A 14620-nucleotide genomic window follows, 5' to 3' on the forward strand; every position below is an offset into this window, starting at 1 on the left:
TTCCTGGGATGTGGGCATCGCAGGCAAGGCCGGCATTTATTGCCCATCCCTAGTTGCCCTCGAGAAGGTGGTGGTGAGCCGCCTTCTTGAACTGCTGCAGTCCGTGTGGTGAAGGCACTCCCAGTGTGCTGTTGGGGAGGGAGTTCCAGGGTTTTGACCCAGCAACGATGAAGGATCGGCCGATATACTAAGACTTGGAGGGGGAACGTGTTCCCATGCACCTGCTGCCCTTGTCCTTCTAGGTGGTAGAGGTCGCGGGTTTGGGAGGTGCTGCCGAAGAAGTCTTGGCAAGTTGCTGCAGTGCATCTTGTAGATGGTACACACTGCAGCCACCGTACGCCGGTGGTGGAGAGGGTGAATGTTTCAGGTGATGGATGGGGTGCCAATCAAGCGGGCTGCTTAGTCCCATCTCTAATCACCCTAGCTCTGTAATCTCCTAAAGCCACCCCAGAGATAACTGCGCTCCTCTAATTCTGCCCTCTTGAGCATTCCCAATTATAAATCGCTCCACCATTGGTTGCTGTCCCTTCTGTTGCCTAGGCTCCAAGCTCTGGAATTCCCTCCCTAAATCTCTTCGCCTCTCTCTCCTCCTTTAAGACGCTCCTTAAAACCTACCTCTGATCATCTGCCCTAATTTCTCCTTATATGGCTCGATGTCAAACATTTTGTCTTATATTGCTCCTGTGACGTGCCTTGAGACATTTTACTACGTTAAAGGCGCTATATAAATACAAGTTGTTGCTGTTGGATGGTGTCGAGCTTCTTGAGTGTTGTTGGAGCTGCACTCATCCAGGCAAGTGGAGAGTATTCCACCACACTGCTGACTTGTGTCTTGTAGATGGTGGAAAGGCTTTGGAGAGTCAGGAGGTGAGACACTCGCCACAGAATACCTAGCCTCTGACCTGCTCTTGTTGCCACAGTATTTATGTGGCTGGTCCAGTTAAGTTTCTGGTCAATGGTGACCCCCCAGGATGTTGTTGGTGGAGGATTCGGCGATGGTAATGCTGTTGAATGTCAAGGGGCAGTGGTTAGACTCTCGCTTGTTGGAGACAGTCACTGCCTGGCACTTGTGGCGTGAATGTTACCTGCCACATCAGCCCAAGCCTGAACGTCGTCCAGGTCTTGGTGCATGCGGGCATGGACTGCTTCATTATCTGAGGAGTTGTGAATGGCGCTGAACACTGTGCAATCATCAGCGAACATCCCCACTTCTGACATGATGGAGGGAAAGGCCATTGATGAAGTAGCTGAAGATGGTTGGGCCTAGGACACTGCCATGAGGAACTCTTGCAGTGATGTCCTGAGGCTGTGATAATTGACCTCCAACAACCACAACCATCTTCCTTTGTGCTAGGTATGACTCCAGCCAGTGGAGTTTTCCCTCGATTTCCATTAACTTCAATTTTACTAGGGCTCCTTGATGCCACACTCGGTTAAATGCTGCCTTGATGTCAAGGGCAGTCACTCTCATCCCACCTCTTTTGTCCAGGTTTGGACCAAGGCTGTAGTGAGGTCTGGAGCCGAGTGGTCCTGGTGGAACTCAAACTGGGCATTGGTGAGAAGGTTGTTGGTGAGTAAGTGCCGCTTGATAGCATTGTCGATGACACCTTCCATCACTTTGCTGATGATTGAGAGTAGACTGATGGGGCGGTAATTGGGCAGATTGGATCTGTCCTGCTTTTTGTGAACAGGACATACCTGGGCAGTTTTCCACATTACCGGAGAGATGCCAGTGTTGTAGCTGTACTGGAACAGCTTGGCTAGAGGGGCTGCTAGTTCTAGAGCACAAGTCTTCAGCACGATAGCTGGGGTGTTGTTGGGGCCCATAGCCTTTGCTGTATCCAGTGTGCTCAGCCGTTTCTTGATATCACGTGGAGTGAATTGAATTGGCTGAAGACTGGCTTCTGTGATGGTGGGGATCTCAGGAGTAGGCCGAGATAGATCATCCACTCGACACTTCTGGCTGAAGATGGTTGCAAACGCTTCAGCCTTGTCTTTTGCACTCGCATGCTGGGCTCCACCATCATCGAGGATGGGGATGTTCATGGAGCCGCCTCCTCCCTCCACTCTTGCTCTGGGAGTGGAGGAAGTTCAGCCTCACAGTGATTGACGTCATTGAGTGCCAACCTGGGGACTGGCAGCAGAGGAGATGTGACAGGAGCTCGGTCCAGTCAGCCTGCAGAATCGGGAGTACAGGATAGGGAGAATGCGCGAGTTAGGAACCAAATAAAATGCAAGTATATTTCTTTAAAACTGTCAATCAGGCACAGGTGCTGGGATGCGTGGACAAAGAAAATCTCTTAAATCAGACGGTTTAAACTCGGATTGTTGTAAAAACCCAACTCGTTCACTGATGTCCTTCAGGAAGGGAAACCTGCCGTCCTTACCCGGTCTGGGCCTACATGTGACTCCAGTCCCAAACCAACGTGGTTGACTCTTAACTGCCCTCCAAGCCACAAGCCACTCAGTTGTATGAAATCTCCTACCTGGAACTCCCTCCCCAACAGCGCTGTGGGAGCACCTTCTCCACACTGACTGCAGCGGTTCAAGGCGGAGGCTCACCACCACCTTCGAGGGCAACCAGGGGATGGCCACAACGCCCACATCCCGAGAATTAATTAAAACATTTTTTTTTAACCAAAAATGTCCATGATCACCAACACCCCGCGCTAGTCCTGTCACTACAAACGTTAACAGTCTCAGAGCTCAAACACATGAAGCACCAGTAGAAACTTGTATTTATATAGCGCCTTTAACGTAGTAAAATGTCCCAAGGTGCTTCACGGGAGCGATTATCAAACAAAAATTTGACACCGAGCCACAGAAGGAGATATTAGGAAGGTGACCAAAAGCTTGGTCAAAGAGGTCGGTTTTAAGGAGGAGAGAGAGGCGGAGAGGTTTAGGGAGGGAATTCCAGAGCTTGGGGCCCAGGCAGCTGAAGGCACGGCCGCCAATGGCGGAGCGATTAAAATCAGGGATGCTCAAGAGGCCAGAATTGGAGGAGCGCAGAGATCTCGGAGGGTTGTGGGGCTGGAGAAGATTACAGAGATATGGAGGGGGTGAGGCCATGGAGGGATTTGAACACGAGGATTTTAAAATCGAGGCGTTGCTGGACCAGGAGCCAGGGGTGATGGGTGAACTTGACTCGGTGCGAGTTGGGACACGGGACAGCAGAGTTTTGGATGAGCTCAAGTTTACAACCCATCGGCTGCCGGTGGGGTTGGGGGGGGGGGGGGGGGGGGGGAAAAGGGTTGAAGCGGGGAGGGGAGGAACCCAGTCATGACAAAACCCAAACCCCCCTCCCCCACAATGAGGACGGAATGAAGCAATGGATGCTAGATACAGACACCCTCCTACCTGTCTGGTTTTGGCAGAGGTTTCGATGTAAGGAATCCCGTAGCTCCGGGCCAGGTCTTGTGCCTGCCGAGTCTCCACGGTTCGGGACGGCAGATCGCACTTGTTTCCCACCAACACCATCGGGACGTCATCTGAATCCTTCACCCTTTTAATCTGTTCCCTGCAAAGACACAGGGAGCCAGCAGTAGGTGGGAGCACACTTCAATAATTGATTCAGATCAAACGGTGTCTGTGACATGTGACACCACTAAAGATACAGTGGCTGGGATTTAGAATCAGAGAATCACACAGCACAGGAGGAGCCCATTCGGCCCATCGTGCCTGTGCCGGCTCTTTGAAAAGCTCTCCAATTAGTCCCACTCCCCCCTGCTCTTTCCCCAGAGCCCTGCAAATTGTTTCCCTTCCAGTATTTATCCAATTCCCTTTTGAAAGTTACTATTGAATCTGCTTCCACCGCCCTTTCAGGCAGCGCGTTCCAGATCACAACAACTCGCTGCGTAAAAAATGTTTCCTCATGTCGCCTCTGGTTCTTTTGTCAATCACCTTAAATCTGTGTCCTCAGGTTACCGACCCTCCTGCCACTGGAAACAGTTTCAATCAGATATTTACGACACAGAAGGAGGCCAGTCGAAAAAGAGCTTTCCAGTTAGTCCCACTATCCGGTTCTTGGTCCTGTAGGTTACGGCACTTCAAGTGCATATCCAAGTTTCGCCTCAAATAAGTCAAGAAAAAACATTTCCTGGTCTGGTGTTTCTTGCGAGTGTGACCTCCTCTCCCCTGGGTGTGTCACCTACACCGTGCACTGCCACTGGGTTTGTGGACGTCTTTCACCCAGTCCCCAGAGAGACAGACAAAGAGAGACAATACACATACATGATGGAGCTTGCTCCCCTGCAGAATCCCTGGGGCTAGTCTCACCCCGCACTACCGCTCCCAACACTTCTGTTGTCATGGTTTTATCATACTTTCATGTCAACTTTTTGCATTGTAAAATCCCAGTTCCACATTTTTAATGGGATCTCCCTATGTAAACTTGTCACGCTGTAATTACAGCCTCCCGCCAGTGGTGGGGCAGTAGCACCTCAGTCTGTGCTGTGGAGAAACTCCTGTCCTCCAACCACCTCTACTCCCGCTTCCCAAAGAGCAGCAAATCTCACCATTGATCTACAAATAATAAAGATTGAAGTATTTTATCTAAATAAGGACAGAATGTGTGACTTTAAAATGGGCCCAAATATCCTGCCCTCTAACCCCTCACTGAACCTGACGAGGAGACTCGGTCCTGACTGTGCAACAATTCGAGGAGATGGGCCACTTAAAATAAATTGATCCAAAATCGATGGGAAAGCACAGTTGGCTGGTTTAAAGATGGTGACTGGGCAACCTTTGTTTGTTGGCCTGTTCTAAATCTTACATCAAGTCTGCCGCAGAGAAATGGGCCATTCGGCCCAACTGATCCATGCCAGTGTTTATGCTCCACACGAGCCTCCTCCCACCCCCTCCTCATAACCTTCTGAACTGGTTTTCCTCTATCAGCAGAGCGACCACCCCGTCCCACCCTCTTGGAGGTCCCGCTCCCCCTCCCGGGGTATTCACCTCCCCGGGGCTGGTGCTGCACCAACCTGTACTGGTGAATGTCTTCGAATGATTTGGTGTTGTTGATTGCAAAAACACAGAGGAAGCCTTCGCCTGTCCTCATGTACTGGTCTCTCATGGCGCTGTACTCCTCTTGACCCGCCGTGTCCAGAATGTCCAACAAGCAGGTCTCCCCATCGATAACTACCTGCTTTCTATAGGAATCCTGCGTTTAGAGGGAGAGGCAAAATGCAAACAAGTCACCTGGGCAGCCATCTTGAACTCTCTAGTGGCCATCTTAAAACACCAGGGAATATTTTGGTTTCAACTAATAAATGTTTCTTCATTTACTTTCCTGCATTTTAAACACACACAAAGCGAACAGTTTACCGTCAGGAAAAATATCTGTCACAGGCAGTTCAAGAGTTTTATGCATAAATATAGCTTTGAGGAGATGTCACCTTGCCAACCTGCAGGACAGTTCCCACACGCGCAATTCTGCACTTTCATCACACAAGCTTTGTTTGGAGCCGAGCAGCATAAATTTAAAGTTTTGTTTTATGAAATACAACACGCAAAACAGGTAACCGGGATTACGAAGGGCTGTCCTAGTCAGTGGGAACGGTTGCGGGATTTAAAATTGAGAAACGGAGTTTGGTGTAAGAGGGAGAGAGAGAGAGGGAGAACTCAGCTCATTGAAGCTGCCGAACGTTGCAGCTTCCAATTAGGCAACCATTCAAAGATTCCTTTTACTGCAGTTAGACTGCTCCGATTCCCAACAACCCGGGGCAATCCGGTGAACCCTTTGAACCACACCCTTGCTTTCATCTGAAGGAAAGGTTACTTGTTGGGAATGCATGACTCCCAGGCACAAGTATTGAAGTCTGAATGGTGGGTGGAGCTCTGGCAAGTCGTCTTCTCCATTAGTCACGTCGAGTCTGCCTCCCTCCCAAAGACTGCTCGCCTTGCCAGCACTGCACAACCCTGAACACCTGCCTGGCACACACAGCGGATTCCCCCATGCTCTTCCGAAATCCCTTTCCACCAGGAGACTGAAAACTTCTAAACTACGTGGATCATTAACCCAATGGGGAAACGGGAATAAAAACTGTTGCTGGTGCAAAGGTGGGACGGAATGCCTGAGGAATGGCCAACAATATGGAGCCAGATACAAAACGGCCGGGGTTTTAAATTGGTGCTCTCCCCCGACCAGGGATGTTGGCCGTGCCTCAGTGGGCAGCGTTCTCAGCTGAGTTAGAAGGTCGTGGGGTCAAGTCCCACTCCAGAGACTGGAGCACAAATAAAAACCCAGGCCGATACTCCAGTGCAGTCCTGAGGGAGCGCCACACTGTCGGAGGGGCAGTACTGAGGGAGCGCCGCACTGTCGGAGGGGCAGTACTGAGGGAGCGCCGCACTGTCGGAGGGTCAGTACTGAGGGTGCGCCGCACTGTCGGAGGGGCAGTACTGAGGGAGCGCCGCACTGTCGGAGGGTCAGTACTGAGGGAGTGCCGCACTGTCGGAGGGGCAGTACTGAGGGAGTGCCGCACTGTCAGAGGGGCAGTACTGAGGGAGTGCCGCACTGTCGGAGGGTCAGTACTGAGGGAGTGCCGCACTGGCGGAGGGGCAGTACTGAGGGGCAGTACTGAGGGAGCGCCGCACTGGCGGAGGGGCAGTACTGAGGGAGCGCCGCACTGTCGGAGGGGCAGTACTGAGGGAGCGCCGCACTGTCGGAGGGGCAGTACTGAGGGAGTGCCGCACTGTCGGAGAGGCAGTACTGAGGGAGCGCCGCACCGTCGGAGGGGCAGTACTGAGGGAGCACCGCAGGAGGGGCAGTACTGAGGGAGCGCCGCACCGTCGGAGGGGCAGTACTGAGGGAGCGCCGCACCGTCGGAGGGGCTGTCTTTTGGAGCGCCGCACCGTCGGAGGGGCAGTACGGAGGGAGCGCTGCACTGGCGGAGGGGCAGTACTGAGGGAGCACTGCACCGTCGGAGGGGCAGTACTGAGAGAGCGCCGCACCGTCGGAGGGGCAGTACTGAGGGAGCGCTGCACCGTCGGAGGGGCTGTCTTTTGGATGAGACGTTAAATCGAGGCCCTGTCTGCTCTCTCAGGTGGACGTAAAAGATCCCACGGCACTATTTTGAAGAGGAGCAGGGGAGTTCTCCCCGGTGCCCTGGGCCAATATTTATCCCTCAACCAACATCACTAAAAGAGATGATCTGGTCATTATCACATTGCTGTTTGTGGGAGCTTGCTGTGCGCAAATTGGCTGTCGCGTTTCCTACATTACAAGTGACTACACTTCAAAAAAGAAACTGTCTGGCTGTAAAGCGCTTTGGGACGTCCTGAGGCTGTGAAAGGCGCTGTAGAAATGAGAGCTTGTTTAATATTCAGCTTCTACTAGTTCATGCTCCAGATATTCTCCAGAGATCGGACACAAAGCTTTTGTCGATTCTGAAACAGCTGCAGTAGGAGAGTGGGAAACAGCTGGAGTGAAAGCCCAATAACCGATTGGACAGTCTGCTCCGCCTTGGACTCGGCTCAAACTGAACATGGAAAGAAACCAAGTGGACTGGATGAAGATTTGGTTCAGACAATAAAATGCCAATGGTTCCTTGGGGAGAAACTACAAATCTCACTCGGTGCTTCTTTAACTAAAGGAGCCTCCCCTTCCATCACGAACATCGTCAATAAGTCAGCTAATCAGCGGTCACATCACCACAGTTACTGGTGTCTACACTCCCCCACACTAAGCGAGGCTCCTCATCTTGATTGGCCCACGGAGTGGAGCAGACAAGATCAGCGGCCAGAGCCCAATAGCTGGACCTCCCGAACAATCGGCCCGGAAGGTGAACACACATCGAAAAGTGGCGGGGGTGACGGCCAGGACAGGCCACGGATTCCAGGGGCTGCTTTAGATTCACCCACCCCAGGAGCTTCGGGTCGTCACAAACTCTGGGTTCATTGCGTTGGCTAAACATCCCGGGACAGTCAGCAATGAGCAAGAGAATCCAGAGTGAAAAAATCTGTCGACACTCGTTCAGAAACAGAGGGGGTGGTTGGAAGGTCCGACTCCAGCCATGCCAGGATTTCCTTCCTCACTGGGCTCCCAGTGAAACTGTCTACCCCATGAGATCAGCTGGCAGTTCCTGGGATCAACTCGTGAAATATGCTCCAATTTCCACATCAGGGGGAACGCTGTGGTGTCCACCTTATACCCAAAAATATACAAAGATGGGACACCGTGGAAACAGGCCATTCGGCCCAAGTAGTCAATGTCAGCCTTTACCATCCACACAAGCAAATCGTTGTAATTACATTTACCTGCCTTGTTCCCATATCCCTCCAACCTCTTTTCCTTACTCCAATGCAATACCGAGGGAGCGCCGCACTGTCGGCGGGGCGGTGCCGAGGGAGCGCCGCACTGTCGGCGGGGCGGTGCCGAGGGAGCGCCGCACTGTCGGCGGGGCCATCTTTCAGATGAGACGTTAAACCGAGGCCCCGTCTGCCCCCTAAGGTGGATGTAAAAGATCCCAGGGCACTATTTTGAAGAAGAGCAGGGGAGTTCTGCCCGGTGTCCTGACCAATATTTATCCCTCAACCAACATCTCAAACAGATTATCTGGTCATTATCACATTGCTGTTTGTGGGATCTTGCTGTGCACAAATTGGCTGCCGTGTTTTGTACATTACAACAGTGACTACACTTCAAAAAGTACTTCATTGGCTGTAAAGTGCTTTGGGACGGCCTGAGGCTGTGAAAGGCTCAGGAGAAAGGAGAGTCTGTCTGTCTTTTACTTTCATCCACCCATGGAATCTTGCATGTTGACAGTTTCTGGTCACAGAGGATACAGCTGTAAACAACTTCAAATTATCGAAGGACTTGTAAAATTGGGAGCCACTGCTGTGAAAATAAAGAGCTGGGTTTTGATTCCCACAGTTTGTCAGTCAGGATTATTTCTGCTGTGTCAAATCCTGCAGTCGTTCAGTAACGGAACAGTGCAGCTCAATTTAGCAGCTTTGGAAAAACAAACCCAACTTGTTCCTGGACTCATTCCAGCGGAGAGCCATCTGGTGATTGGGTGAATTTGGTCCAACAAAGGCGTTTCAAGGCAGCTCGGTCCCTCCGTGTAACTTCGATGGGACAGGGCCCTTGAGAAGACAACATTTGATCTTATCCTAGAGACATTAAAAGCTACACCTCAAAACTCCAGAAGGACTCCCAGTGCCAAACTCTTTACACCATCCTTGGCTGAGCTACTTCAGTGATGTGGAGAGACTGGGGAAGCTGGGATTGTTCTCCTTAGAGCAGAGAAGGTTAAGGGGAGATTTAATAGAGGTGTTCAAAATTATGAAGGATTTTGATAGAGTAAATAACCAGAAACTGTTTCCAGTGGCAGGTGGTCAACCAGAGGACACAGATTTAAGGTAATTTTTTTAAATATTCATTCTCGGGATGTGGGGGCCCCTGGCAAGGCCGGCCTTTATTGCCGATCCCTAGTTGCCCCTTAAGGTGGCGGTGAGCCTCCTTCTTGAACCGCTGCAGTCCGTGTGGTGAAGGTGCTCCCACAGTGCTGTTAGAGAGGGAGTTCCAGGATTTTGACCCAGCGACGATGAAGGATTGGCCGATATATTTCCAAGTCAGGATGATGTGTGACTTGGAGGTGGCGGTGGTGGTAGTTTTGGCAAAAGAACCAGAGGGGAGATGCGGAGAATTTTTTTCACGCAGCGAGTTGTTGTGATCTGGAATGCGCTGCCTGAAAGGGCGGTGGAAGCAGATTCAATAATAACTTTCAAAAGGGAATTGGATAAATACTTGAAGGCTTTTTAAAATTATATACAGGGTTATGGGGAAAGGGCAGGGGAGTGGGATTAATTGGATAGCGCTACCAAAGAACTGGCACAGGTACGATGGGCCGAATGGCCTCCTCCTGTGCTGTGTGATTCTATGATACTGCCTGGTGTGTGGCAGGAGGCTGTAGCAAGAGCTTGCACCAACTGGCACGAGCTCTGCCAAGGGTCTTTCACAGACAAAAGGCTGAATATAGAAAGTTCAGAGGGGAAGTGAAAAAGAAAATAAGAGGGGCAAAGAGAGGGTATGAGAATAGATTGGCAGCTAACATAAAAGGGAATCCAAAAGTCTTCTATAGGCATATAAATAGTAAACGGGTAGTAAGAGGAGGGGTGGGGCCGAATAGGGACCAGAACGAAGACCTGTGCATGGAGGCAGAGGGTATGGCTGAGGTACTAAATGAGTACATTGCATCCGTCTTCATCAAGGAAGATGCTGCCAAAGTCATAGTGAAAGAGGAGGTAGTGGAGATACTGGATGGGATAAAAATTGATAAAGAGGAGGTACTAGAAAGGCTGTCTGTACTTAAAGCAGGTAAGTCACCAGGACCAGATGGGATGCATCCTAGGATGCTGAGGGAGGTAAACGTGGAAATCGCAGAGGTACTGGCCATAATATTCCAATCCTCCTTAGATACGGGGGTGGTGCCAGAGGACTGGAGAATTGCAAATGTTACACCCTTTTTGGAAAAAGGCCGCCACCACCAGTGCACGCGTCTCACACCCAGCAGAAACCCAAAGGCAAGAGTCCCAGGATTCTCCGAGTCCAGCGGGCGGGAAGACACATTTTTTTTAAAAATCAGGTTTTCTGCTGGCCTGGGGCGATCCTTGCCCGAGCTGGAGAGAGAGACTCATGCACGAATGATACTATCATGGCTCTTGTGCGATATAAAAGTTGCTTAAAATAAAAACACAACTATGAACTGGAGGGTCCGTCAGTGTCTGCGGAGAGACAGAAGTCGGCGTTTCAGGCCTTAGATACTTCCTCAGAGGGTCAAAAACCATCTGTTCCTCCACAGACCCTGACACAGGAACAGGAGGCCACTCAGCCCCCTCGAGCCCAGACAGGAGGAGGCCACTCAGCCCGGACAGGAGGCGGCCATTCAGCCCCTCGAGCCTGTTACACAGGAACAGGAGGCCATTCAGCCCCTCGAGCCTGTTACACAGGAACAGGAGGAGGCCATTCAGCCCCTCGAGCCTCCTCCACCATTCAATTAGATCATGGCCGATCTGTAACCGGTCTCCCTTTATCTGCTGTAGCTCTATTTTCTTAATGCCCTTACCCAACAAAAAACAAATCTAGCGATCTCAGTAACTTGCATTTTCTGTTTTTATCTCCGACGTCCAGCACCTGCAGCATTTTGTTTCCATTAACTGGAGACTTCTCCACAATGGGATTCTTCCCGGCATTATTTGCATTTAACTCAGTTAAAGGGGTGACAACATAGCCGCCTGCGTCTCATCTTGTAGATCACATCCCTCCTCAACTGCAGACTGTCCACAGGACAACGCAATAAATTCTTGAACCAGGAGTAAAGTGGACGCTGCCACACTTTAGTCTGGACAGGGGCGGGGCGGGGGGGGGGGGGGGGGGCAACGGGGCGGAGCGCGGCGGGGCGCGGGCGGGCCACGGGGCGGGCCGGCCGGCCACGGGGAAATTTCTGGAATTGTTCCTCCCGGTCACAGTTAGGACTTCAAGCAGTGCTGTTTGCGGAGATTACAGGGTGGCTTGACAGCTGCGTTTAAAATTTATAAAGGGGTGGGACAGGATAGAGAGACGGTCTGCTCCCAGTTATTGAGGGGGCTAGAACGAGGTGACAAAGATACAAGATTAAATACAAGAGATTTTGGAAAGAGGGAATGAGAAACTTCTTCACAGAGGGTTGTGAGGCTGTGGAATTCACTACCAGAGTTAGTGACTGAACCATGTCAACATTTAAGAATAGGTTAGACAGGCAGGTGATGGAAAAGGGGAAGTAAAGGTATACGGGAACAGGGCACACGCCTGGGATACTGCTCGTGTGTGGGGATAAACACCAGCACGGAATTCTGCGTTTGTAATTTCTTCGATTCCACCTAACAGTCAACAGAAATAAAAAAAGAAATTTCATTTCTCCCGCGCCTTTCACTTCAGGATGTCCCAAAGCGCTTTACAGCCAATGAAGTACTTTTTGAAACATAGAAGATAGGAGCAGGAGTAGGCCATTCGGCCCCTCGAGCCTGCTCCACCATTCAATGCGATCATGGCTGATCATCCAAATTCAGTACCCTGTCCCTGCCTTCTCCCCATATCCCTTGATCCCTTTAGCCTTAAGAAATATATCCAACTCCTTCTTGAATATATTTAATGAATTGGCCTCTACTGCCTTCTGTGGTAGAGAATTCCACAGGTTCACCACTCTCTGGGTGAAGAAATTCCTCCTCATCTCTGTCCTAAATGGCTTACCCCTTATCCTTAGACTGTGACCCCTGGTTCTGGACTCCCAGACCATCGGGAACATCCTTCCTGCATCTAGTCTGTCTAGTCCTGTTAGAATTTTATAAGTTTCAATGAGATCCCCTCTCATTCGTCTAAACTCCAGCGAGTATAAGCCCAATCGACCCAATCTCTCCTCATACGTCATTCCTGCCATCCCAGGTATCAGCCTGGTGAATCTTCGCTGCACTCCTTCCATGGCAAGAACATCCTTCCTCAGATAAGGCGACCAAAACTGCACACAATACTCAAGATGTGGTCTCACCAAGGCCCTGTACAACTGCAGCAAGACATCCTTGTTCCTGTACTCAAACACTCTCGTTACGAAGGCCAACATACCATTTGCCTTCTTAACCGCCTGCTGCACCTGCATGCTTACCTTCAGCGACTGGTGCACAAGGACACCCAGGTCTCGTTGCACTTCCCCTTCTCCCAATCTATTGCCATTCAGATAATAATCTGCCTTCCCGTTTTTGACACCAAAGTGGATAACCTCGCATTTATCCACATTATATTGCATCTGCCATGCTTCTGCCCAATCACCCAACCTGTCCAAATCATACTGAAGTTTCTCGACATCCTCCTCACAGCACACACGCCCACCCAGCTTTGTGTCATCTGCAAACTTGGAGATATTACATCTAGTTCCCTCGTCTAAATCATTAATATATATTGTGAATAGCTGGGGTCCAAGGACCAATCCCTGGGTGCCCCACGAGTCACTGCCTGCCACTCGGAAAAAGACCCGTTTATTCCAACTCTTTGCTTTCTGTCTGCCAACCAGTTCTCTATCCAAGTCAATACCTTGCCCCCAATGCCATGAGCCTTAACTTTACACGCTAATCTCTTATGTGGGACCTTATCGAAAGCCTTCTGAAAGTCCAAATACACCACTTCCACTGGTTCTCCCTTATCTATTTTACTAGTTGAAGTGTGGTCACTGTTGTAATGTAGGAAACGCGGCAGCCAATTTGCGCACAGCAAGCTCCCACAAACAGCAATGTGGTGACGACCAGATAATCTGTTCTTAGTGATGTTGATTGAGGGATAAATACTGGCCAGGGAGAACGCCCCTGCTCTTCTTCGAAATAGTGTCCATGGGATGGTTTATATCCACCCGAGGGGGCAGACGGGGCCTCGGTTCAACGTCTCATCCGAAGGACAGAGGAAAGGAGACACCAAGGGAAAGAAGCCCTGTTTGAAGCGCAGACGTACTGTACCTCGATTGTAGGATCATACTCGTCCACAAAGTGGTTCTGGATGAGTTGGATTGTCAAGGCACTCTTCCCAACACCACCAGCCCCGACCACCACCAGCTTATACTCAGTCATCTTCAGATGCACCTCAGCCCGTCACCTGCAATGAGAGAGAGAAGAGGATCACTGACCAGCTCCGGTCTTCAGCCCTTCAAATTCAACTCAAGACTTCCTGCAGATCAGGAGTGTCCAGTGTGGTTTTTTTTATGCACCTTTAGAATTGAAGACATTCTAACCAGTCTCGCAACAAAAACGCATTTATTAAAAACGCTCAGCATTTAAGGTAAAGGAGTCAAATGTGCCCCACGTTACGATGTGACCAAGGCTATTGGTTCAATTTATTAGGTAGAAGAGAATGGAACGTGAAACAAGAAATCTTGCATCTGCTCACACTTCCGGTCTACCCCCCCCCCCCCCCCATTACAAATGCTTACATCGATATTTATAATGGGAACTTTAAAAAAAATTCATTCACGGGATGTGGGCGTCGCTGGCAAGGCCAGCATTTATTGCCCATCCCTAATTGTCCTGAAGGTGGTGGTGAGCCGCCTTCATAAACCGCTGGTAGCTGGTTTGATACAAACAGTGTCACTAGGTCCCTTCGGAGGGCAGTTAAGAGTCAACCACGTTGCTGTGGGACTGGAGTCACATGTAGGCCCAGACCGGGTAAGGACAGCAGATTTCCTTCCCTAAAGTGACATTAGTGAACCAATTGTTTTTTTTGTTTTTTTTACACTGATAATCCGACAGCTTCATGGTCACTTTTACTGATTCCAGCTTTTTATTTCCAGCTTTTTTTAAAAAAAAAAACAAAACTGAATTCTAATTCTCAAACCGTGATGGTGGGATTTGAACTCGCGTTCTCTGAATTATTAGTCCAGTGACATAACCAGTGCACTGCCTATGTAAACCGGTCACACTGTAATTGTACCCTCCGACCAGTGGAGGCGCTGCAGCATGATGTTTTACGTCAGCACTTTCCATTAAAAAATGTGGATCATCATAATTCATAATGGAAATAAGGACCGAATCAGAGATTCGTAAACGAGAGCTGGATTCCTTGCCACCCCTGGTCCTATTAACTGCCACCCTCTGACCCCACTGCACC

At 50.2% G+C, this 14620-nt stretch overlaps 1 protein-coding gene across 2 annotated transcripts in view; it reads right to left on the bottom strand.

Annotated features, from left to right (window-relative positions):
* Nucleotides 1-14620, bottom strand: part of hrasb (HRas proto-oncogene, GTPase b) — a 102482-nt gene that overhangs the window by 44390 nt on the left and 43472 nt on the right. For both annotated transcript variants that reach the window (XM_086008396.1, XM_086008397.1), the window contains exons 2-4: nt 13477-13612; nt 4980-5158; nt 3358-3517 (exon numbers count right to left, since the gene is read on the bottom strand). In XM_086008396.1, the coding sequence (XP_085864522.1) occupies nt 3358-3517; nt 4980-5158; nt 13477-13587 (450 nt within the window). In that variant the 5' untranslated portion in view covers nt 13588-13612. The remainder of the gene's footprint in view (nt 1-3357; nt 3518-4979; nt 5159-13476; nt 13613-14620) is intronic.

This window comes from Somniosus microcephalus, chromosome 15, assembly GCF_052327205.1.
Source record: "Somniosus microcephalus isolate GS21.2 chromosome 15, FLI_Smic_1.0, whole genome shotgun sequence".
Lineage (NCBI taxonomy): Eukaryota > Metazoa > Chordata > Chondrichthyes > Squaliformes > Somniosidae > Somniosus > Somniosus microcephalus.